Source organism: Ostrinia furnacalis, unplaced genomic scaffold (assembly GCF_004193835.3).
Source record: "Ostrinia furnacalis isolate ACB-3 unplaced genomic scaffold, ASM419383v2 OfSCF5186, whole genome shotgun sequence".
Taxonomy (NCBI): domain Eukaryota; kingdom Metazoa; phylum Arthropoda; class Insecta; order Lepidoptera; family Crambidae; genus Ostrinia; species Ostrinia furnacalis.
Window position 1 is genome coordinate 366406 of NW_021135425.1, and position 26336 is coordinate 392741.

Genomic DNA, 26336 nt, shown 5'->3' on the forward strand with positions numbered 1-26336 from the left:
GAGAAAAGTTTGAACGTGCTTTGTAAGTTTAATTATTGTGAAAATAATTACCCTAAAGAGGATAGGAACTTTAAAGTAACTATCCGAATTATTATTTTGGTACAACACATCAAATTAGGAAGTGGAAATGACGTCATCCAATTTATTTGTCTATGATTATATCATGTATATCAGCTTTACACCTGTAAGAGCTGGAATTTTGATTGGTGTTCTAATAAACACGGGTAAAATATTCGCATGATTGAACGATTATGTATTTCAGTTATCACTCTTATTATCGCTCAATTACTAAGAAAAGTCAAAATATTTAATTAAAAACAAGTATTTTTGAATAAAAGTTTTGCTTGCCTACGTATGATTTCACGTGCTTTACAGAAGTAAAGCTGATGAACATGAAAAAAAAGTTTAGTCTATGATCCAATGTGGCGGCCGACCTAATGTTTCAAGCGTCAAGAATTATGGCGTTTTGAGAAAGACGTTCGTAAATAGTTTTTTTAAATGTTACTAAATGTCAGTGTAATTTTCAAAACTTGTTTATAATATGAGCAGATATTACGATTACGGTAACGCTATATCATGGTGAGTTTACTGCTAAATGCTGACATCCATATTGTTTAGAATTTGTATACGTTTCCTATAAATTTAATAGTTTTTGCTTGTTTACTCATTGAATAAGTATAGCGAAAGCCGCATACACTTACTTTTTAAGTATCTATATTGTTTATCCGATTTGTTATATCTTTCCCGGGCTTTTAAAAAATGTCTGCATAAAACAACCCCTGGCGGTTGAACGTGCTTTTTTTCATTTTAGAAGATAAAAAATATCCCAGGACACTAAATTTTACTCCTAAAATCTAATATCTAGTAATTTACAAAATACCACCTGTAATAACCTATGAAACTGTTTTTATTTGTAACAACCTTAATCAGTAAGTCTATCTTTCTATTGATTTTTTTAATTAGAGGGCAATAAGAGGTGTGCTTTTTATGTAGTAGGTCTGTAGTACGTAGTTTGCAGATTGTGTTGTTATGTAGAAAACATCTCATTAGTTTAGTTCATAGATTCTTATTTATTTGCATTTTATTGACAAAAACAGGAAATCTTTAATTTTGTGCCTATTTACTGTGCCTGATAGTGATACTAATAGTGATAGTGCTCTAGATCTAGAAAGTAAGTAAGTAGTATTGTTATCTTATTAAATTTTTACAATACTCCAAAGTAAATACTAAAATGTAGAGTAAATATTATTATCCTTGAAATGCTGACTGTATAAAATAATATTATAGATATTTATTGAAGGAAGTAGTTCTAAGTAAAAGGTTTTGAATAAAATTATCTGCAATGTCATTTATTCATTAACAACGTTTGGCATTTATGAAAGTTAAAATAAATTTAAAAAAGGTAGCCCATAAAGGGTTCTTTACATGTCTCCATATCTTTATCTGCTCTGTTGTTTAAAAAATCCAAAATTATAAGACAACAATTTTGTTTAACTGTGTATTAATATTATTGTGATGTTCGTACTGACTCTTAGAAGACAAAAAAGCACTCTGACTACATCTAAATAGTATAACAGAATCTAAATAGCATAAACATGCTACAACACAGTTTGCCAATATGGCAGGGGATACTGTAGTATTCATCAATTCCATTTAAGCTAGGTTTGCTAGTGATGTTCATTCTCAATTTGTCACCAAATACAATATTTAGTGGTCCGCATTTATGGTTGTCCCTTTGTATCTTATGTACAAGTTACTCTAGACTAGACCTTGTAAATGTAATAAAGAGTATTCTGGAAAATTTCATTGACAGGACAGTCGTCTTATTTCTCTTACAATCAGCTCCTGTCTTCCCAACGGTTTTTGTTATTGGTGATTGAGCCTGTTCATGTACTTTCTCTCCATAGCCCTGCCACTTCACAGCTGCAGTGGAATAATTTAATAATGACCATTAGCAATGGGACCGCCAACATTGTTCCAAAACTATCAACATTTGAGGATAATAGTGGTTTGTTCAGACGTTAAATAAAGCTGTAAGACATGTTTTAACCATTGACGACTAAAATGGGTAATTATTCAATTGCAGATGTTTTTCGGGCCCCTTTCCCTTTAATTCCAGTTTATGGTGTAAGAGAAATAAGGAGAGATGTGGTGCTGAAAGTTTTACAACGTCGAAGAAATTTTCCAGAACGGCTGTACAGTTTGTATAGTTGATTTATGATAGTTTGTCCGTTTTCGGACTCGTGAATTTCAGTTGACATGAGATGGTCGCACGTCAACAATGGTTAAAACACGATCTTCAGCGAGGGTAGGGAGTGCGGTCCCGAGTGCGCCCTCCGAAAATGGAACCACTTCTGAACTTAGAACGCGGCTCAAAACAACTGAGAACGGACACCGCTCCCAAAAGAGCGGGAATAATAGGCAAGTGTCAGTTGTTCTCGCGTTTGCCTCGCCTCTAGTTGTCAGCATGACTCCATCAGTCCGACATTAACGTTCCAATGTCTGCTCTACATTGGACCTATAATGCAGGAGTTCTGAGCACAGTGTTGATGCATGACCCTTGAGGGCTTCTGGTGTTGGGTATCAGCTACTAAGTGTAAGCGTTTAATTTTAAATTAGTATTAAACTTCATCGGAACAAGCATTAATATTTGGTTTGTATAAGGAGTCTGCTGATAGGATAAAATTAGTACTATGCTTTTTGTATATTAGGATCTCTTTCTCAAGCCTCTGTCTATAAAATATTTTGTTTGCATGGTGTACAAATGTTGCATTGGTTGGATTGTGCCCAATATTTTTTATTTATTATTCTTGGAAAAAATTTACTATCAGAATCGTTAATATCTATTAAAATTTCTATGTCAGGTAGTCCATGCGAAAGTAATCATTTACTGTTCAANTTGTACAAATATAAAATTATGTACTTAAATGACAGAGGTTTTACTCATATCAAAACAGCAAAGGCCCAAAAACATGGTGAATGTGGTTCACTATTTGAGTTTTAGGCCTAAAGTGGCTAATATAGGTGGCGATATGATCTTGATACTTTGATACCATTAGTTTTCTTTAGTCTCTTTCAGTCTAAAAGTCTCATAAGTTTGACTACTTCAGTTTCGATTTATTATCAAGACGAGAAGGTCGTATCACCGCCGCATTCGTTCTTAGTATTTAACTGTACCGATTCCAAAGTTACGCACGACCGCGTGGAAAGTCGTCAATTTATTACGCACATTGGTTAGAGTATTACGTAGTTGGTTCTTGCAGCGCGTTTTTCCTCCCTCGGCAGTGGAATTATCGTGGAAATTTCCCACGGAATACCGATTTTAGTACAGCATGCCTGCTTGATTCTGCAAACCATAGAACCACCATCTATGGACTCCTGCTTGTTATAACAGTGGAGGCACCAGTACCTCAACCCTATTAGGTACTTTTAAGTAACTTTATAAAACTAGTTTATACAGCAACAATTTTCAGTTGCTTGAAACTAGTTAGGGGTCGCTACAGCAACATATGACGTTTTCCACGCGATCGTAGCGTAACTTGTCTTCAACTTCAACAATTGCTTTACCAAGATGTTTAATTACATTCTCTCAACAGGAACAATCAAGCCCTGCCCAGCGGCGGGACAGGGCACAGCGGGGGGTCCCAGGGGAAGGACCCCCTGGCCCCCGCGCTGCCTGGCTCCCGTAACATGTACCAGCACCCGGCCGTCACAGGGTACAACCCGCAGGACTCGCGAGCTCAAGCCATGCCAGTCACTGTAAGTCGCAATGAGGGACAAAGCCGCGGCAACGCTTGACTAGGGTTGCCAGGTCCAAAAACAGTCCAGGTACAAACACAAAAGCCGGACTCTGTGATCATTTGGCCGGACATATAACCCTAAATGCAGGACATGTCACAGACCCCCTCTGTGGGGTTGCAATTAGTGTCATAGCTCATGAGTGAGTACTATCATCATCGGTTGCCCAACATCCAGATGCGTGCGCTTGATATCATCTGTGGCTCAATTTAACGCGCCTGGCGCGGCAGCCTCATAAAAAGCCTAAAAAAAGACAGGCCGGACAAGACAATATTTGGCAAGACCAGCTAAAGATCGATAAAAGCCAAACACCTGGCAACCCTATTTGTGACAGTCCTCATTTGTTTTTGCTGTTACTGTGAAGCCTCTCTACTGTTTTCATATTTGTAACCGAATGTAGCTCATAAGTTTCAATTGTTTTTTGAAGAATTATCCTAAGTTTTTATTTTTACGATTATGATTTTCGTGTGCCCCTTTTCTACTAAGCGAGGTTGAATAGAAACCCCTTGTCCATTATTACACATACGACTGAGGGGGTACATTCACTAGGTACCTACAGCTAACCTTAGCTTTGGAACTAAGAAACCATAATCACTGGCATTAACCTTTATTTACTTAAATAAATACATGCACGAATATATTTTTTACAGAGGCTTCATGTATTGTGCAAAATGTTACATCCATTTTTATTCATCCCTCATTGTGTGTGATCATTTTTAAACTGTGATTTTTGATTGGACTAATTTTAAAATTATGTTACAAGCAAACGAAAGAGGCATCAGAACTAGATGAAGTCCTGGAAGCATGCCTTTCTTTAGTAAGATTTCTATTTATTTATTTGTAATTTATCAGTTGATTTTGTGCAGTTTAAAGCATGTTCTAAATATGTTGAAGACCTGTTTTAGAACTAAAGTAACTTTTTTTGTTATTTATTATACAATGACAAAGACATCGATTAATGATAAATGAATGATAAATTATCTTGCTTGTTTTCTACCATTCTAATCAGGTCTCTTAAATATTAATTGTTGTGATAACTAAACATTAATTGTGTTGTGTGTGCGACCGATAGGGTATATACTTTGCAAAACGAGACGAGGTGCATAGAGCCATGAGCCATTGGTTATTTGGTTCCCAATGCAGAGTCCCGCCTCTAATTTGTCAAAGAAAGCAAATGGAGGAATAGAATAGAATAAATACAATAAAGCAGTTTTCAGCAGCTAGAAAAAATAGACTGATTTTTCCTGGGACAAACTTAAATTTACAACTGTTTTGCAAAGTATATTCCTTAGTTTGCTATCATCAATCATGACTTTCATGGCTGGGAAAAGACTTCTAAATAGTATGCTACTAGACAAGCTGTTCAGAATAAAAATTGCTTATAGAGCTGGCTTCTGCTTCTGAGGCTCGCTGACAATCGACTGATTAAAAATGACTGATAGAAACAAATGTAACAAATTTTGTTTGGAACAAGTTGTTTAGTATACTACTCAGGTGCGTTGTACAGAAACAAGCAACCAAACTAGATTGAGTCTAGTTTTGAGCTTTGTTTTGTAATACACACCTTAACTTGAAAGTTTTTGGGACTGGGCTTGCACTAGTGTTGCCGAATAGTCAATTATCAGTTTATTAAGCCAAAAATCTTACTAATTACATGCCTCTCGGGGAAATTACGATCTCAGAATTATCGATAAATTTTTTACAGTTACTTAAGACTAGCTTTCCGCCCGCGGCTTCGCCTACGTGGAATTTTGTCTGTCACAGAAAAACTTTACCGTGCGTCCCTGTTTCAAAAACCGGGATAAAAACTATCCTATGTCCTTTCCCGGGACTCAAACTATCTCTATGAGAAATTTCATCAAAATCGGTTCAGTGGTTTAGGCGTGAAAGAGAGACAGAGTTACTTTCGAATTTATAATATTAGTATAGATGTATCTGTAAGACATTTTGTTAAATCTGCACAATTGTTGGTTATCCCCAATAAAATAAAACAGAAAATTGTCTTGTTACCAATACATAGGTACTATTGTTTAGGCATAACAATTTCACTTACGAGAATATAATCCACAATAAAAATTGATAATCGATTAATGGCACTGGTAATGGAAAAAATTCGATTATCCATAACGCGGCAACACTACTGCACTCGCCGGGTAAAATGAGACAGAAGTACAACCGCAGGCGCGGCAGAACCCGATGTACGCGGGCGGCATGTACCACTACGGGCACGGCGCGGGCAGCGCGGCGCTGACGTCGATGCCTTCGCTCTCGCCTTCCACGCAAATGCCGCCTTTCCCTGTACACCCCGACGTTAAGTTCAAAAAGTAAGTCGTACGTCATTTATTTCAACTGAAAGTAGGCTTTTAAGTACAGCAGTAGGAGTGGCAGAGCCGATGTACGCGGGCGGCATGTACTACTACGGGCACGGCGCCGGCAGCGCGGCGCTGACGTCGATGCCGTCGCTCTCGCCCTCTACACAAATGCCGCCTTTCCCTGTACACCCCGACGTTAAGTTCAAAAAGTAAGTCGTACGTCATTTATTTCTGCAAGTAGGCTAGTAAGTACACCCGCAGGCGCGGTAAAACCCGATGTACGCGAGAGGCATGTACCATTACGGGCACGGCGCCGGCAGCGCGGCGCTGACCTCGATGCCTTCGCTGTCGTCCTCCACGCAAATGCCGCCTTTCCCTGTACACCCCGACGTCAAGTTCAAAAAGTAAGTCGTACGTCATTTATTTCTGCAAGTAGGCTAGTAAGTACACCCGCAGGCGCGGCAGAATCCAATGTACGCGGGCGGCATGTACCACTACGGGCACGGCGCGGGCAGCGCGGCGCTGACGTCGATGCCGTCGCTCTCGCCCTCTACACAAATGCCGCCTTTCCCTGTACACCCCGACGTCAAGTTCAAAAAGTAAGTCTTAAAAGTCACTTATTTTCTGGAAATAATCTTGTAAGTACACCTGCAGGCGTGTATACGCGGGTGGCATGTACCACTACGGGCACTGACCTCGATGCCATCGCTCTCGCCCTCCACGGAAATGCCGCCTTTCCCTGTACACCCCGACGTTAAGTTCAAAAAGTAAGTCGTACGTCATTTATTTCTGCAAGTAGGTTAGTAAGTACACCCGCAGGCGCGGTAGAACCTGATGTACACGGGCGGCATGTACCACTACGGGCACCTTCGCTCTCGCCCTCCACGCAAATGCCGCCTTTCCCTGTACACCCCGACGTCAAGTTCAAAAAGTAAGTTTCTTATTTAACCGCATTGGGGCATTCCTGAAAGTGCTGGCCAACAAAAATAATATGCTCCAACGTTCCGCTCCCTTTGGCCCAAAAACTGTTCTTTGCATTTCCAAACCCTCCCAGCGAACACGAACATTAAGCCTCCCCCAACCTGTTTGGCCAGTGTGAGGATTGTAAGCCAAATCCTCTATTAGCCTCTGGTAAATTGCGAGGGCTAGACTATGGGCCATGGGCCTCATAAGAAGGCTCAAGGTCACCTCAATAAGCGATAGAGTTTCCCTGCGTGATCGAATCAGAAATGAGGAGATCCGCAGGAGAACTGAAGTGACCGACATAGCCCGCAGAATCGCTAAAATCAAGTGGCAGTAGGCGGGGCACATAGCTCGCAGAGCTGATGTCCACTGGGGCAAAAAAGTTCTCGAGTGGTGACCACGTGCCGAAAGACGTAGTGTGGGCAGGCATCCCACTAGGTCAGTCTTTCCCAAAGTGGGCGATAACGCCCCCTTGTGGGCGCTGCAAGCTTAAAGGGGGGCGGTAAGAGACCCAGAAAAAAAATCGGGACGTTGTCTAGAGGCTTGGGAGGCGTCATTTACTAGGAGGACTCTTAGATACCAACTGAGCACTCGACACTTTACTACAAATGGGGGCGCTAAAAAGTATTTATTCTCAAAGTGGGCAGTAGACAAAATAAGTTTGGGAACCGCTGCACTAGGTGGACGAACTGGTAAAGATTGCGGGAGCAGGACCGGTCTTTGTGGAAATCCTTGGGAGAGGCCTTTGTCTTTTTCCTGCAGTGTAGACTAAATAACCTGGGTGCTAACAGCTAATAATTCCACCAGACTGCCGTTCTACGACGTGATGGCGGAGCTGATGAAGCCTTCCACCATGATGCCGATGCAGGCGGGCCGACTGCAGGAGGGCACGTACATCTTCCACCTGACGCCTCAGCAGGCCACCGAGATCGCATCGGGGAAGGACCTGGTCGGACCCAGCAACAAGCTAGACTTTGTCATACAGGTGAGAATAAAAATAAGGATTACTTTATTGCGGTAAATGTGAGCAAGTAAAGGTGGATTTATATTTGTCTGATATGTTATGTCGTGTCGTGATAGCTGACATGTTGCAATTGCATACTAATGCATGAAACCGACTCCGTTCTGATCAAACTTAGTGCCTTAAGCCGTATACAGAAAGAAAGCTGGAAACTTATAAGCGCTTACCAGCCTTGTCAGCGCTGGTCCGTTCTACACAAAGGAAGCAAGTTGAATGGCATTTTAAATGGCAGTGTCCAGCGCTGACCAGCGCGTGTTGAAACTTGTCGGCGCCGTTCAGTGCTTATCGGCGCGCGTTCATATATTTTCCTGCGCGGGTTACCAGCGCTGTCAAGCGCCGGTAAGCGCTTATAAGTTCCAACTTTCTCTCTGTATACGGCCTTACACTAGACAAGTATCATTATGCAAACATTACACAATAATTGTAATTTTTCTATGAAACTCGCAGTACATTTAAATAAATGTTTTGTTTCAGGCGCAACTGAGATTTTGTCTATTGGAGACATCATGCGAGCAAGAAGATTACTTCCCACCTAGTGTTAATGTTAAAGTAAACAACAAAATGTGTCCACTGCCAGTAAGTATCTTTCAAATACGATATTTTTCTCTTTGCACAAAGATAGTTAATTAATTCGAGTGATATTCAAATCAAAATGTCGCTTATTGCTATTCTAGTTTCATCCTCCTAAAGTCGCGAAATTATATTTTTTTATTTACAAACCTACTCTATGAAATTCATTAGTGTTTCAAATTGTCCCCAGAATCCGATACCAACAAACAAACCGACACCAGAGCCGAAGCGGCCACCGCGGCCTGTCAACATCTCGTCCCTTGTCAAGCTGTCACCTACAGTCGCCAACACCATCCACGTGACGTGGGCGGCGGACTTCACACGGGCGTATGTGGTCAGCGTGTTCATGGTGCGCAAGCTGACGTCAGCTGAGCTGCTGCAGAGGCTCAAGAACAAAGGCACCAAGAACCCGGACTACACGCGCTCGCTGAGTGAGTACACCTGTGCCTCATGACGTCACAGCTCATACCATCCAAGTGACGTGGGCAGCTGACGTCAGCTGAGCTGCTGCAGAGGCTCAAGAACAAAGGCACCAAGAACCCGGACTACACGCGCTCGCTGAGTGAGTACACCTGTGCCTCATGACGTCACAGCTCANCGGCGGACTTCACGCGGGCGTATGTCGTCAGCGTGTTCATGGTGCGCAAGCTGACGTCAGCTGAGCTGCTGCAGAGGCTTAAAAACAAAGGCACCAAGAACCCGGACTACACGCGCTCGCTGAGTGAGTATAGATCGTTTTATCCACGTAGACGCGACTCACCATTCTTCCGCTAATATTTGAGTGTTATCGGTACACGCTAAATCATCCATGAGTGCACACGCACACTACAATAATGACGCTCGGATTGCTCGGATCAAACTCTCCGCACCCCGCGCTTCCCTCGACCAAAAATTGGTGGTGCGCGTCTTTGTGGATGAAATGACCTATACACCTGTGTGCTTCTACCAGCGTTGCCAGACGTCCCGATTTTGGCGGGACGTCCCGATTTTTAAATCAAATTTAAATGTCCCGCGCGGGACAGGCTCTGTCCCGCTTTTCTTTTTTGTTAAAATACATTTTCTATGGCTACTTTTGCTATCTATTGCGTGACGTAACGTACGTAAACGTAATTTTAAGTCAAATAAAAGGATAAATATTTGAAAACCTTTGATTATATACGTTTTTTTACTATGTCCCGCTTCTGACGGAAGAATCCCGCTATTTTCACTCAAAAAGTACCAAAGTCCCGACTTGGCGAAAAAAAAAAACTGGCAACGCTGGCTTCTACAGAGGTGTGACAAAGCTCATACCATCCATGTGACATACTAAGATGACTATGTTATCTTACTTTTATGGTGCAGCAGATGACGTCAGCCGTTCAATTTCACGGTTTACAGCATCTAGCATATTTTACTCTGATGATAAAGAAGTATGTTATGTTTATTGCTTAATCAAATAACATAAAGGTGAAAGCAGAAAGGCGCTGGATGCAGGCCGCCACCAACCGGCCATTGTGGAAATCACTGGGGGAGGCCTATGTTTAGCAGTGGACGTCTTATGGCTGAAATGATGATGATGAAATGTGTCTAAACTTATCTCCTGTCACCGCAAGTGTAAGACGTGGTATTTTGCGTGCTACTGCGTTGTATTAACGGTACGCCGTACGCTTGCGACGCAATATTGCAAATATCCCTCTGACCATCATTACGCAGCCACAACTATAATCGAGCCTGTTTTTAATACGTACTAGCGGCCGCCCGCAACTTCGTACGCTTGCTTGTTTGTATCCTATGTATAAAATCTGTTCTTATTGAGCACCTATGTTCTAAAAGGAAACCCCATGCAAAATTTGAGACTCCCAGCACTTGTAGTTTCTTGATGAGTGAGTCAGTGACCTTTGGATTATATAGATATAGAATCGAGCTTTATGTATAATAATATTATAGATTACTGACATTACCAATCTCCTTCCAGTCAAAGAGAAGCTATCGGAGGACTACGACAGCGAGATAGCCACCACCTCGCTCCGCGTATCGCTGATGTGTCCGCTGGGCAAGATGCGGATGGCCTGTCCTTGCCGGCCGGCCAACTGTCCTCATCTTCAGTGCTTCGACGCGTCGCTGTTCCTGCAAATGAATGAGCGAAAGCCGACGTGGCTGTGCCCCGTTTGCGATAGGCCTGCGCCGTATGACTCGCTGGTGGTTGATGGGTAAGTGGCTGATTTATTTAGATATTATGTATATCCTATAAAAGTACTGGTCACACTGCCTGTTGTTGTCTAGGTAGTTTAGGATACCGCTGCCTTTGTTATGACTACTTTATACTGTTAAAATACTCTTTCGAGTTGCCACTTCTTTTATAATGTGAACAGATAAGTTGGTAGGGGTAAGTAGTAGCTAAGGAGTTCTCTGTCGATGTCCCTGAACTCATACTTGTCAGTAAACGTCATCCGTATGTCCACGTTCTATGTTACTGGAATGCCTCTTGCTTTACCCTTTCAAAACGCGAAAATTCTAAAATAATACTCCCCAAAGGACACCGGTTTTGAAAAAAATAATTTGCCAAAAGGATATCGCTGTACACTGGCCCTGCATAAACTACAACCCCAGAAGGGATGACATGGAGTTGTTCATAGAAAGTATATCAGTTCATATTTTTTTATAACAAAAATTGTAATTATGCAAGGCCACACTGTATGTAAGATGCCTCTAATAAATATACAAATAATCACGATGACGTGCAGCCCTTTGTTTGCCACTTGGGCTTAGTAATCCTTATTCTAGTTCTTTCAATGAGGGCTATCGTTTTTATACTTAACAGTTGGCACCCCTGGCGATTGACAGGACCTTACTCTACAGTGGCGCCATCTTGATGAGTGCAAATGCGATAGTCCTCCTACCACTTTAGCGCTCACCAGATGGTGCCACTGTCTTCGCTACTAGCAAGTGACAGGGCCTTACTCTACAGTGGCGCTAACTGGTGAGCGCTAAAACGATAGCCCTCATTGACTTCCTATCTTAATGTGTACCACAAACCCGCAGGTACTTCCAAGAGGTTCTGACGTCGTCGCGGCTGGCGAGCGAGTGCAACGAGATCCAACTGCACGCGGACGGCAGCTGGTCCGCGCACGCGCCGCCCGCACGCGCGCCCGCGCCGCTACAGCCCACGCCCGAGCCCGTCACGCTTATTGCCGACGACCTGGGTGAGTTGCCCACTGCTGGGCTTGCAGCTAGTGCCACGAGAGTCAGCTGTAAGCGAATGGGAGCTGGACCGCGCACGCGCCGCCCGCACGCGCGCCCGCGCCGCTTCAGCCCACGCCCGAGCCCGTCACGCTTATTGCCGACGACCTGGGTGAGTTTCCCACTGCTGGGCTGTAGCTAGTGTCACGAGAGTCAGCTGCACTCGGATGTGAGCTGGGATGCGCCTGAGCCCGTCACGCTCATCGCCGATGACCTGGGTGAGTGGCCCACTGCTGGACTGTTAGCTAACAGAACTATTCCTGAGCCAGGATCTACAGCCAGACCCAACCAGTGTTTGGCAGCTAGTGTGACGAGTCAGCTGTGTAAGCAGATGGGTGCTGTCTGAGCCCATCAAGCTTATCGCCGANGTACAAATGTGTATGATAACGTCACACAGAAGATGTTTACCTGGGTGAAATGGTTCCGAAGTGAAATGAGGACAATAAAAAATCTACTTTGTTCATTCAGGTGATATCACCCAGGTGAACTAAGTGGAATAAACCTAACGGTACGCTTGCGACGCAAAATTGCAAATATGCCTCTGACCATCATTATTCATTACACACACAGCCACAACTATAATCGAGCCTGTTTTTAATACGTACTAGCGGCCGCCCGCGACTTCGTACGCTTGTATCCCATTTTACCCCCTTAGTGGACTTTCGTAAAATCTGTTCTTATTGAGCATGTTCTAAAAAGAAACCCCATGCTGAGACTCCCAGCACTTGTAGCTTCTGAGATTTCGTGATGAGTGAGTCAGTGACCTTTCGCTTTTTTTTATAGATATAGATTACTGATGACATTACCAATCTCCTTCCAGTCAAAGAGAAGCTATCTGAGGACTACGACAGCGAGATAGCCACCACTTCGCTCCGCGTATCGCTGATGTGTCCGCTGGGCAAGATGCGGATGGCCTGTCCTTGCCGGCCGGCCAACTGTCCTCATCTTCAGTGCTTCGACGCGTCGCTGTTCCTGCAAATGAATGAGCGGAAACCGACGTGGCTGTGCCCCGTTTGCGATAGGCCTGCGCCGTATGACTCGCTGGTGGTTGATGGGTAAGTAATACGGCTGATTTATTTTAGATATTATTATGTCCTGTTGGTCTAATTTTTATCGATTTTGCAAGATAAGCCATTTGTTCTCCAAAATCATCGATAAGATTTTATCACGGCGCGCTTCTTGGTCAGCTGGCGACCTATAAAAAGCTTAAAAGCAGTCACGGTCTTCTGTCTTGGAGTTTCCGCGTAGCGTTCTTACGCCATCGTGATTGCACCTTTATACTCGTATGGTCGACAAACACTCGAAAGCAATTAGTCACATCGTTAACGCGCACAGCTAAATAATTAATTTGGTCAGTTATTGTCAATGTTCCTCTCGTAGGTTAGGTTATTCCATCATATTTGATGTCGCCCCACATCTACATGTTGTATAATACAGTAGAATCTCGATTATCCGGACTTCGATTATCCGGATATCCGATTATCCGAACTCATTCTTCACGGTTCTTATTACCGATTTAGGGTCTGGACCCATCAAAACGGCAAGGCGCCGCCACGTAACACGGTACAAACGTCGTCTTGGTTCATTGTTATAAGAAATGGATTCATCCAATGGTCTAAAATGATGTATTGAAAACTAGTTCTATTGTAAAAAGTTAATTATTGTTTGATTTTGCTTTGAAATTATCCGGATTTTCGATTATCCGGAACACCCCTGATTTTAATTGATCCGGATAATCGGGATTCTACTGTAGATAAATTTTTCTCCTAAAATAGAAGACCATCGGTAATATGTATGTATATCGCTATGACCGTAATGATTTCCAGCCGTGCCCCTTGAGCTTTATAATCTTTACAGCCTTCCTTACTGTCGTTATCTCATCTGCCTTCCTATCTTTATGTGTACCGCAAATCCGCAGGTACTTCCAAGAGGTTCTGACGTCGTCGCGGCTGGCGAGCGAGTGCAACGAGATCCAACTGCACGCGGACGGCAGCTGGTCCGCGCACGCGCCGCCCGCACGCGCGCCCGCGCCGCTGCAGCCCACTCCCGAGCCCGTCACGCTTATTGCCGACGACCTGGGTGAGTTGCCCACTGCTGGACTATTAGCTAACAGAACGACTCCTGAGCCAGGATCTACAGCTTGACCCAACCAGTGAAGGTCAAGTTTGGTAGCTAGTGTGACGAGTCAGCTGTACGCAGATGGGTGCTGACTGAGCCCATCAAGCTCATCGCCGACGACCTGGGTGCAGGTGCCTGGCTTGCAGCTAGTGTCACGAGAGCCAGCTGGATGGGAGCTGGGATGCGCACGCGCCGCCCGCACGCGCGCCCGCGCCTCTACAGCCCACGCCTGAGCCCGTCACTCTTATCGCCGACGACCTGGGTTAGTTGCCCACTGCTGGGCTGTAGCTAGTGTCACGAGAGTCAACTGCACCTGGATGGGAGCTGGGATGCGCCCGAGCCCGTCACGCTTATTGCCGACGAACTGGGTGAGTGGCCCACTGCTGGACTGGCAGCTAACGGGACTACTCCCACCGCTGCAACTCCTGAACCAGGATCTACAGCTTGACCCAACCAGTGAAGGTCAAGTTTGGTAGCTAGTGTGACGAGTCCGCTTGCCGTCACGCTCATCGCCGACGACCTGGGTGAGTTGCCCACTGCTGGGCTGTTAGCTAACGGGACTATTACCCACCGCTGCAACTCCTGTGTAGTTAGATCTACATCTTGACCGACAATAAAAACCCTGAAGGTCAAGATTGGTAGCTAGTGTGACGAGTCAGCTGTACGCGGATGGAAGCTGGGATCCGCCCGAGCCCGTTACGCTCATCGCCGACGACCTGGGTGAGTTGCCCACTGCTGGGCTTGCAGCTAGTGCCACGAGAGTCAGCTGCACGCGGACGGCAGCTGGTCCGCGCACGCGCCGCCCGCCCGCGCGCCCGCGCCTCTACAGCCCACGCCCGAGCCCGTCACGCTTATTGCCGACGACCTGGGTGAGTTGCCCACAGCTGGGCTGGTAGCTAGTGTCACGAGAACCAGCTGGATGGGAGCTGGGATGCGCACGCGCCGCCCGCGCCCTTACAGCCCACGCCCATCTACAGCTAGACCCAACCAGTGTTTGGCAGCTAGTGTGACGAGTCAGCTGTGTAAGCAGATGGGTGCTGTCTGAGCCCATCAAGCTTATCGCCGAAGACCTGGGTGAGTTGCCCACTGCTGGGCTTGCAGCTAGTGTCACGAGAGTCAGCTGCACGCGGACGGCAGCTGGTCCGCGCACGCGCCGCTGCAGCCCACGCCCGAGCCCGTCACTCTTATTGCCGACGACCTGGGTGAGTGGCCCACTGCTGGGCTGGCAGCTAGTGCCACGAGATATAGTGGGCTGTAGCTACGAGACTCCCACCTCTCGTTCCCACCACTGCAATTCCTGTGTAGCCAGGATCTACAGCTTAGCCGCCATAAAAACCCAACCAGTGAAGGTCAGTCAGCTGTACGCAGATGGGCGCTGTCTGAGCCCGTCATGCTCATCGCCGACGACCTGGGTGAGTTGCCCACTGCTGGGCTGCAGCTAGTGTCACGAGAGTCAGCTGCACTCGGATGTGAGCTGGGATGCGCCTGAGCCCGTCAAGCTCATCGCCGATGACCTGGGTGAGTGGCCCACTGCTGGACTGTTAGCTAACAGAACTATTCCTGAGCCAGGATCTACAGCTAGACCCAACCAGTGTTTGGCAGCTAGTGTGACGAGTCAGCTGTGTAAGCAGATGGGTGCTGTCTGAGCCCGTCACGCTCATCGCCGATGACCTGGGTGAGTGGGCTCATAGCTGGACTGTTAGCTAACGGAACTACTCCCACCGCTGCAACTCCCGAGCCAGGATCTACAGCTTGACCCACCCAATGAAGGTCAAGTTTGGTAGCTAGTGTGACGAGTCCGCTTGCCGTCACGCTCATCGCCGACGACCTGGGTGAGTGGCCTACTGCTGGACTGTAGCTAGTGCCACGAGATCCACCTGCACGCGGACGGCACTGCTGGGCTGTTAGCTAACGGGACTATTACCCACCGCTGCAACTCCTGTGTAGTTAGATCTACAGCTTGACCGACAATAAAAACCCAACCCATGAAGGTCAAGTTTGGTAGCTAGTGTGACGAGTCAGCTGTACGTGGATGGAAGCTGGGATGCGCCCGAGCCCGTCACGCTCATCGCCGATGACCTGGGTGAGTTGCCCACTGCTTGGCTTGCAGCTAGTGTCACGAGATCCAACTGCACGCGGACGGCAGCTGGTCCGCGCACGCGCCGCCCGCCCGCTCGCCCGCGCGTCTACAGCCCACGCCTGAGCCCGTCACGCTCATCGCCGACGACCTGGGTGAGTGGCCCACTGCTGGGCTTGCAGCTAGTGCCACGAGAGTCAGCTGCACGCGGATGGAAGCTGGGATCCGTCCGAGCTCGTCACGCTCATCGCCGACGACCTGGGTGAGTGGGCCCATAGCTGGACTATTAGCTAACGGGACTATCCCACTGCTGCAACTCCTGTGTAGCCAGGATCTAAAGCTTGACCGCCAATAAAAACCCAACCCGTGAAGGTCAAGTTTGGACTGGTAGCTGCTAGAGTCAGCTGCACGCGGACGGTCGCTGTTTGCGCCTGAGCCCGTCACGCTCATCGCCGACGACCTGGGTGAGTGGGCCCACTGCTGAGCTGCAGCTAGTGCAATGACCTACACTGGTTGGGTTTTTATTGGCGGTCAAGCTGTAGATCCTGGCTGCACAGAAGTTGCAGCGGTGGCGAGAGGTGGGATAGTTCCGTTTAGTGCAATGAGTTGTATACGTCTGATCAGCACCGTAGAGCTGATGAGCGCAGCCGCTACTGAGCTACATGCTTCTTTTCGCTAACGCACCCTGATCGCCACCGAAGCTCTGCCGCCACAACTTATAAGCATCTGATCGCCCCCAAAATACTTCGACTTGGAATACTAAGCTGCCGTATCCAATACGCGCACTGTAAAGCGATACCGATATTGAATCTAGCACGAATGTTACTTTGTCTTGACGGTTAATTAATTTCTGAAGGCCCTTAGGCACTCAAGCATTTGAACAACCTTAAAATCCGATGAGGATGAGCTGTTTACGAATCATCACACATAGAACACCTAATCAAGTCCTCACACTATTCCTTTCCTTTATCCTCACATTTATTTCTCCAACAGACGTAATACCAGTGGAAGGCGGTAGCAGCGGCGGTGCCAAGCGAGCAGCCGTCGGTGAGACTCGAGCGCCCAAAGCTACGGAGGCCGTGGTGGACCTCACGTCGGATTCGGAGGACGAGCTGCCTCTCAAGAGGAAAGTGCCGGCGCCTAAAGCCACGCCGCCGGTGCCCGAGACTGCCATCAAGACTGATGAGACGTTCTCTAACTCAGGTCAGTACTGACACATGATCATGGAAGACGTAGTAAATACTTTTAAATTGTAAATTATGTATGTGTGATTGTGATACTAAATAAAGTTTTTCTTTCTGTCAATTGATTACCAAGGAGAATATTCCCATCGCAGTGAGCTATTATACAGGGTGACAGGTAAAGCGATACATTCCTTGAAAGGGGTTAAAGTAGAGCTTATTTGCAGTCATTTAAGTCATATGACACCATGTCCGAAACTTGTTCATTTCCAAGTTATTCGAGATTTAAGTATTTTTTTAAAAATCTCCAGTTTTTATGTTAAAATGTACCCTTGCAATGAAGAATACGGAATAATGTTAACTTTTTTGTTGTATTCGTATAGCTAAATAATAAGATTGACATTTTAAATTAAAATTTGCAAGAAAGAATCATCATTACTCAAGTNTGGGTGAGTGGCCCACTGCTGGACTGTTAGCTAACAGAACTATTCCTGAGCCAGGATCTACAGCTAGACCCAACCAGTGTTTGGCAGCTAGTGTGACGAGTCAGCTGTAAGCAGATGGGTGCTGTCTGAGCCCGTCACGCTCATCGCCGACGACCTGGGTGAGTGGCCCACTGCTGGACTGTAGCTAGTGTCACAAGAGTCAACTGCACTCGAACGGGAGCTGAGATACGCCCGAGCCCGTCCCGCCCATTGCCAACGAGTTGCCCACTGCTGGGCTGTAGCTAGTGTCACGAGATCCAACTGCACGCGGACGGCAGCTGGTCCGCGCACGCGCCGCCCGCACGCGCGCCCGCGCCGCTACAGCCCACGCCCGAGCCCGTCACGCTTATTGCCGACGACCTGGGTGAGTTGCCCACTGCTGGGCTGGCAGCTAGTGCCACGAGAGTCAGCTGTAAGCGAATGGGAGCTGGACCGCGCACGCGCCGCGCGCCCGTGCCGCTACAGCCCACGTCTGAGCCCGTCACGCTTATTGCCGACGACCTGGGTGAGTTGCCCACTGCTGAACTATTAGCTAACAGAACTACTCCAGGATCTACAGCTAGACCCAACCAGTGTTTGGCAGCTAGTGTGACGAGTCAGCTGTACGCAGATGGGTGCTGTCTGAGCCCGTCAAGCTTACCGCCGACGACCTGGGTGAGTGGGCTCATAGCTAGACTGGTAGCTAACGTGACTATTCTAACCTCTCGTTCCCACCACTGCAACTCCTGTGTAGCCAGGTTCTACAGCTTGACCGCCATAAAAACCCAACCAATGAAGGTCAAGTTTGTCCCGGGGGAAAGTTAAACTGTCATTGGACCCGCAACGAAATTAATCAGAAGTGGCATGGGCTGGCAGCTAGTGTCACGAGAGTCAACTGCACGCGGATGGGAGCTGGGATGCGTCCGAGCTCGTCACGCTTATTGCCAACGACCTGGGTGAGTGTGCCCATACATAGCTGGGCTAACGGACTGAATACGTCTGAACGGCATCATAGCACTAGCGGCGCCCGCCCCGGGTGCCAAGCATCAGGGGGTGACACAAGTCGCGCAGATTAGTACTCACTGGCGCAAAATCCTGGGGGGTACCAGGGGGTGCCTTTGGACTTATGACGGGGGGATGGGGGGGTGATCGCCCCGGGTGCCAACCCATGCTACGCCTCCACTGCATCATAGAGCTGATGACTGCTGCTACTGAGCTACATACATCTTCTCTTCATCATCTTCGCTACGCCACTAATGTGCTGTCGCCACTGAGTTCCAAGCACTCTGATCGCTGTCAAGATACTTCGACTTCGCAATATTATATCAGATTAGCTGCCGTAACCGATCCCCGCTCTGTAAAGTGATTGCGAAATTGAATTTAACACAAATGTTACTTTGTCTTGACGGTTAATTGACAAGTTTCTGAAGGCTTAAGCTCTCAAGCATTTGAACAACCTTAAAACCCGATGAGGAAGAGCTGTTTACGAATCATCACACATAGAACACCTAATCAAGTCCTCACGCTATTTCTTTCCTCTATCCTCACATTTATTTCTCCCACAGACGTAATACCGGTGGAAGGCGGTAGCAGCGGCGGTGCCAAGCGAGCCGCCGTCGGCGAGACCCGAGCGCCCAAAGCTACGGAGGCCGTGGTGGACCTCACGTCGGATTCGGAGGACGAGCTGCCTCTCAAGAGGAAAGTGCCGGCGCCTAAAGCCACGCCGCCGGCGCCCGAGACTGCCATCAAGACTGATGAGACGTTCTCTAACTCAGGTCAGTACTGACACAAGATCAACAAATTTTATTTAATTATTAAATTGTAAATTATGTATGTGTGATTGTGATACTGAATAAACTTTTTTTTTTCTGTCAATTGATTACCAAGGAGAATACTCCCATCGCAGTGAGCTATTATTACAGACATAGCATATAACTGACTGAGTAGGAATTTATGGTAGTGGAGCAATGCAAGAGGGTTTGTTTATGCTACGTACAATCTATGTAATTTCTCTGGTACGTCAATGGTTACCCTTTCCGCGCTACTCCGCAGAATTCTACTCAGGTACTTACTTTTGACTTGATTTTTTAGTTTCACTTATCTGGTACTCGGTAAAGAAGATAATGATCTAAGGAATATGTCCACTTGTATTTTAACCCTAAGTGTTCAAAAAATTCATTGCTTTCGCCTTCGTGTGAATAAGTTTCAAATGAAGCCGGGATTACAGTGTGTGTTTTGGCCCTACACATTCAACAAAATCGTGTCAACATTCAACAAAATTGTGTACAGAAAATGTTGAATGTTGACATGTTTTTGTTGAGTTATTTAGGGCAAACCCAGCTTAATGTCACTAAGTCTTAAGCCCATGTGTATGTAATTTCCACCACTACAATAATTGTTACTTAGTACGCAATAAAGATTTGAATTTTAATTTCTATATAACCCTAAAAAGAATTAACATTTTACTTACTTCTCTAACTTACAATTTACCTTACAGAAGCAGTATCGTCCAGCGGCTACCGGTCGCCGACCGAGTCCGGCGGCGGCGGTTCCGGCGCGGTCATCTCGCTGGACAGCCCGTCGCCGCCAGCGCCCGCCTCGCCGCAACCCGCCGCCGACTCGCTGCCTGACCACCCGCATCTGTCCATCACGCCCGTTGACAGATGTAAGTCATCTTAATCCACAGTCATCTGTAAAGATTTCATTATTTTATTCTCCTACTTGGATAAGACGCAGCTTTTTGGCAAATTGTATATTTCCTGCCATCTTCAAGTCATTTTGTATCTCTCCATTCCATATTCAGTCATCTTTCATGATTTTAATGATCTGACTGTATTACATGTACAAGAAGGAACGCAACTTTTCGGCATGTCTGCTATCTTAAACCCATCTTTTATCCTGATTCTCATTTGAAACAAGAAGGGGTCGTTCAGCGAATTGAATATTTTCTGCCTTCACAAAGTCATTTCGTGATTTGTCGACGTGCATCAGCTGTTACACCTTCAGACTGCATCATCCACATCCATTGGCTCCATCCTGTTTTTGTTAGCTATATCTTCGTTGGGCGCTTAAGTTTCTTGCGTGTATCATTTCATCGTTAACAGGTTAGTATGGAAACCTACTCCCTATGTTCTCCTTGTTTAGCCAAGTCCCGGCGTCGAATGTCCCGGGACGGCTCGCCTGCCGCGCCCGCGTCGCCGCTGCCCAATGCCGACGCCCTGGCCGAACATCCTCACCTATCCATCACACCAGTCGACAGATGTAAGTCCTTAACTTCGAACTCCTCCTATATCATTGGTTCCCAAAGTGGGGGGAAGCGCAGACCTTTAAAGGGGGGCGCGGCACGGTGGGCTGATATTAGAGCTTCATAGACTTAGCGTCGCTCAAAATTCAAGTGCCGAATTTTGAAAAAATAAATATGCCAATGTGTTCCTTTACCAAAAAGGAATATTTTATGTTATGTAACGTTTCTTGATAAAGTTATTATTTAATAAGTTATTGACAATTTCCTTTTTTTTTGTATGGAGCTCAACATTTATTTTTATTTTATTCGTTATTCTTAAGGGGGTCCTGCACAGAATCCTTAAAATTTACATATTTTTAAATCACGAGTGCTCTGCGATTAGTGACTTAAATACATCAAAGGAACTTGTGTAGGGTAGCCCAATCCTTGATCTAGGTCGCCGCCTTTTCGAAATTTTGAATAAATACGTAAAAAATTGATAAACAACATTTAAAATGCAGACATATGGAAAATTTATTTCTTCGAGAACTTTGTTAATTTAATGTATGAAGCAATAATTTTTATATGGAAATGTTTAAATTAATATTTTGAAGGTCGCCCCCTTTTTCGTTTTTGGTATTNGAATATCTTGAGCTGCCCTCTGAATGCGCTCACCCTGGACTACGACAAACATTTTAAAACCAAAATCAGCTCAATCGGCCTAGCCGTTCTCGATTTTTAATCAGACTAACGAACATCAATTCATTTTTATTTATATAGATTGGAGAAATAAGGAGAATGTTAGTGACAAATATTATTCGTCTTGCAGAAGCAGTGTCGTCCAGCGGCTACCGGTCGCCGACCGAGTCCGGCGGCGGCGGTTCCGGCGCGGTCATCTCGCTGGACAGCCCGTCGCCGCCAGCGCCCGCCTCGCCGCAACCCGCCGCCGACTCGTTGCCCGACCACCCGCATCTGTCCATCACGCCCGTTGACAGATGTAAGTAATCGTAATCCAGTTGCCAGTTGATGCCTAGAGGAATAGAGCAACAAAGAACTGAGCGAGCGAGATGTCATTAGCAAGAACACTGTGTGATAATGAAGTCGGTTAAAAAGAGATGAAACTCAAAATTAAGGTTCTTCTCAGTCGGTACACTCTTGTCAGAGTGGTCGTGGTCATCATTTTGAATCACGATTCAGAGTGATGTTCCTCGTAATACGGCGCCATTCCTCGCGGACTGCAGCTTTCCGGGTTAAAATTAAGGTAAATGGTCGCAATCCCGTCAGTAATAATAATTTAAAAAAGAGATGCGTGATGCCGTCGCCGTCACGTCAAACAGAAGTTTTTTGCAACTATTTGAAAGTTCGGAGGTACTTATTGGCACTCTGAAAATTTAAACTCTTGAGATTTAACGTGTGTGGAATCGTGAATGTTTATGAGAAAAGTTGCTTCAGAAACTTTGTGACTGGTTCAATGATTGATTTATTGTACAAAACAGTAGAATAATCCTGACACTGACACATATGATATCCAGTGTCTTCCAAAATTGGTTTCATTTGACAGCTCGTGGTTGTTGCTCTATTCCGAAGGAATATTAACTTTATGGTTGCATCACAGTCATCCGCAATCATTTTCATGGTTTGATTGTCTTATTTGAACAAGAGGTATTCAGCTGTTCGGCACATTGCATATTTTCTGTTGAAATTGAGCCATTTTGTACCTATCCATCACGCCGGTTGACAGATATAAGTCATCTTAATCCACAGTCATCTGTAAAGATTTCATTATTTTATTCTCCTACTTGGATAAGACGCAGCTTTTTGGCAAATTAATTGTATATTTCCTGCCATCTTCAAATCATTTCGTATCTCTCCATTCCATATTCAGTCATCTTTCATGATTTTAATGATCTGACTGTAATACTGTATTACATGTACAAGAAGGAACGCAACTTTTCGGCATATCTGCTATCTTAAACCCATCTTTTATCCTGATTTTCATTTGAAACAAGAAGGGGTCGTTCAGCGAATTGAATATTTCCTGCCTTCACAAAGTCATTTCGTGATTTGTCGACGTGCATCAGCTGTTACACCTTCAGACTGCATCATCCACATCCATTGGCTCCATCCTGTTTTTGTTAGCTATATCTTCGTTGGGCGCTTAAGTTTCTTGCGTGTATCATTTCATCGTTAACAGGTTAGTATGGAAACCTACTCCCAATGTTCTCCTTGTTTAGCCAAGTCCCGGCGTCGAATGTCCCGGGACGGCTCGCCTGCCGCGCCCGCGTCTCCGCAGCCCAATGCCGACGCCCTGGCCGAACATCCTCACCTATCCATCACACCAGTCGACAGATGTAAGTCCTTAACTTCGAACTCCTCCTATATCATTGGTTCCCAAAGTGGGGGGAAGCGCAGACCTTTAAAAGGGAGGCGCGGGCCATCTGTGTACTAAGTATAAACCTGCGACCGCTGAGAGAATGCTTTCCAGACTGATCGATACGACCAACAAATAATCTGACTGGAATTTTTTGTATGGTTGAAAAAGGGGGCGCGTCTCATATAAGTTTGGGAACCAATGTCCTATCAGAGGAATTGATTAATTTCGTTGCGAGTCCAATGACTTTCCCCCAGTTTAACTTTCCCCCGGGACAAACTTGACCTTCACTGGTTGGGTTTTTATTGACGTTCAAGCTGTAGATCCTGGCTACACAGGAGTTGCAGTTGTGGGAACGAGAGGTGGGAATAGTCCCGAAAAAAGATGTAAGTCATCTTTTAATCCAGTTCTATCGCAATTGATTTTGATAATCTTATCAATATTTGATAATCTCGAGAAGCTGCGATCTCGCAGCTTCTCGAGATTATGAATATTTCCTGCAATTGCAAAGTGTCTTCGCGCTTTGGTAGATATGATCTCATATAATGGTCCCAACACTTCTAACTGCGAGTCTGCCGTTCTGCCCACGGATTATTCGTAAATTTGATGTCTAACATAATGTTGACACAAATATGTCTCATCGACATGATATCAGGTCTGTATGGAAAGAAGCCTCGCTTCCTTCAAATAACCCAATCAGTCGCAGTTCAACAAGTCTTATCGATCTAGCTGGCATAATACTTACTTGTAAACAGAGTATGTGATTTTGATAATAAAATCAAACCACTTCTTGGCCGTCAATCATTGTGACACACACCATGCGGAGTCTTCGTCAATGTCGGATAACAAAACGGCTAGTTTACTACCACATAATTTTAATTATTGAAACAATGAAACGAAATGTCTTCATTTAAGTTTGAACAATACTTGGCGCTTATTATTCGGTCAGCTGCTAAAAGCGCGCCAAAACGTATGAGACATAACGTTGGGTACTACCCGTACCCAATAGCGTAGGAGTACTTATGAGAACAACAACATGCGTCTAAAGGTATGTTAAAGATCTTGTATTTGTTGTAGGCACAAACAACACAGAGCGCGACGAGGGCGAAGCGGCGCCGGCGCACTGGGCACCCTATGCAGAATCGGACCGGGAGACTCACGACTCATATCGAAGGTAAACAATAACAAATTATTATTTACACTCAATATAGCATACTAGCTTTCCGCCCGCGGCTTCGCCCGCGTGGAATTTTGTCTGTCACAGAAAAACTTTATCGCGCGCGTCCCTGTTTCAAAAACCGGGATAAAAACTATCCTATGTTCTTTCCCGGGACTCAAACTATCTCTATGCCAAATTTCATCAAAATCGGTTGCGAGGTTTAAGCGGGAAAGCGTAACAGACAGACAGACAGACAGAGTTACTTTCGCATTTATAATATTAGTTGGGATTCTTCTACATTGATATCTAACTAACTAACCTTAGCTGCTTATAGTATCAGTCATTAGATGCAACTTTATATCGTACCTTTTGTAGAAACAAGGGCACAATTTGATGTTTTAAAAATTTTACTTAATGAGTCATTTTCAAATATTATTATTTTTCACTCAGTATGCTCTAGCTCTGCTAATATTGATTTCAAATTCTTTATTATTAGGTCTAGTGACTGGTACTGTGTCTCAGTTAAGAGCTAGACTTATTGTATGAAGTAGAGGCTTTTCAAGAAAGAATGCCCTATATGTTCTAAACATACTAGAAGTGGTGGAAGAAACTCAGTATTCGTAATATGTAGTTCCATTCCATGGCACAACTAGACAGTTTTTAAGAAGGAATAAAGATTATAAAATCGAGCCTCAAAGCGCGATATTATGTTCTGCACGGGACGAGCTCTGTTTTTTCTTAGTTAACACTATTTCTTTGTCACATTGGTGCAGGTACTGACTGAGGGACAAGAGTGGCCGCCCTTCGTACGCTTGCGGCCATTCGTCCGACGAGGAGCAGACCTACCCAGAGGTTCCTCTGCTGCCGCAGTAAGCGTACGACCCGCGTCATCAACCCTAAGTTTATACTTTTAAGGTTGCATTTCCCACATCGTCGCGCGAAACTTAAAGTACCTAGTATTTGCCGCGCGGTGATATCACAACAGATAACGGTGCAGCCGAGTCCGTGAAATCTGTGATTTATTCAGTGGTGGTATACCTTTTGCATATGGATCTTTCAAGTAACACCCAATGTGGCTCACAGCGAACACTATTCGCCTAAGTGTCACTGACTATTTCCATTTGTTATAAGATTGTAACCCCGAAATTTCCATATGCATGATAATGTTACGCCGCTGCGCAAATGGGATATATGTGTTATATTATGTGTATTGTGTAATAATGAAATTGAGATATGAGAGTGCAAAATTAACTGCAAGTGAAGTGAGCAAAAGTCACACACGTGGAAAGACAACATTCAATTAGTTTATGGTGTAGTTGAAATTTATTGTGAAGAATGATATGACTAAGTTTTCTACTTTTTAATAAATTGTCTAAACCGCCGTTATAACTTGTGCTTATAATGGAGTCAAATAATGCATATTCCTTTGGTGAGTATGAGCTTTGCTTTTTTTCAGTGATTCGTGTTAAATATGTTAAAAACAAGGACACGAAAGTCGTAAACCAAATTAATGATAAGCTATATGTTATATTTTCAATAGTCCAATTTAGAGCTGGAACTTAATATCTCACTCTAGTAGAGCGCATGGAAGGGATAGCAAGGACCCTTGAGGTCGGATATTGCTAACTTCTTGTACAAACTGAACTTATAGTTACTGAAAAATAGACTTTAAGTTTTGGTTTTACTTCCAAGATTATTCTAATTTATTTATTGTAAGGTGTAGCATATAATTTGTGTAATGTAATTTGATCTATGTGAGTTGGGAGCCCTCACTGACAAGTTCACTCCTCCCGAAATATATGTTGCGTTAAGATATTATGATAAGAAGAATAGAATAATAATAAATGTAAATATGCTCTA

At 45.1% G+C, this 26336-nt stretch overlaps 1 protein-coding gene across 17 annotated transcripts; it reads left to right on the forward strand.

Annotated features, from left to right (window-relative positions):
- Positions 1-397: 397 nt before the first annotated feature.
- Positions 398-26336, forward strand: Su(var)2-10 (E3 SUMO-protein ligase Su(var)2-10). 17 transcript variants are annotated; one of them, XM_028315612.1, is made up of 16 exons: positions 398-579; positions 2255-2421; positions 3597-3759; positions 4562-4615; positions 5980-6122; positions 7881-8058; positions 8569-8670; positions 8855-8972; positions 9263-9385; positions 10619-10853; positions 11686-11846; positions 17072-17281; positions 20221-20388; positions 20868-20984; positions 24395-24491; positions 25250-26336. In XM_028315612.1, exons 2-16 carry the CDS (start codon positions 2282-2284, stop codon positions 25254-25256), a joined length of 2016 nt encoding a protein of 671 aa, XP_028171413.1. In that variant the 5' UTR covers positions 398-579; positions 2255-2281; the 3' UTR covers positions 25257-26336. The 17 variants fall into 17 exon arrangements, with proteins under 17 accessions (XP_028171413.1, XP_028171414.1, XP_028171415.1 ...); XM_028315613.1 differs by lacking the exons at positions 10619-10853; positions 11686-11846; positions 20221-20388; positions 20868-20984 and adding exons at positions 12704-12938; positions 13802-13962; positions 21776-21943; positions 23181-23297; XM_028315610.1 differs by lacking the exons at positions 20221-20388; positions 20868-20984 and adding exons at positions 21776-21943; positions 23181-23297 and having other exon boundaries at positions 399-579.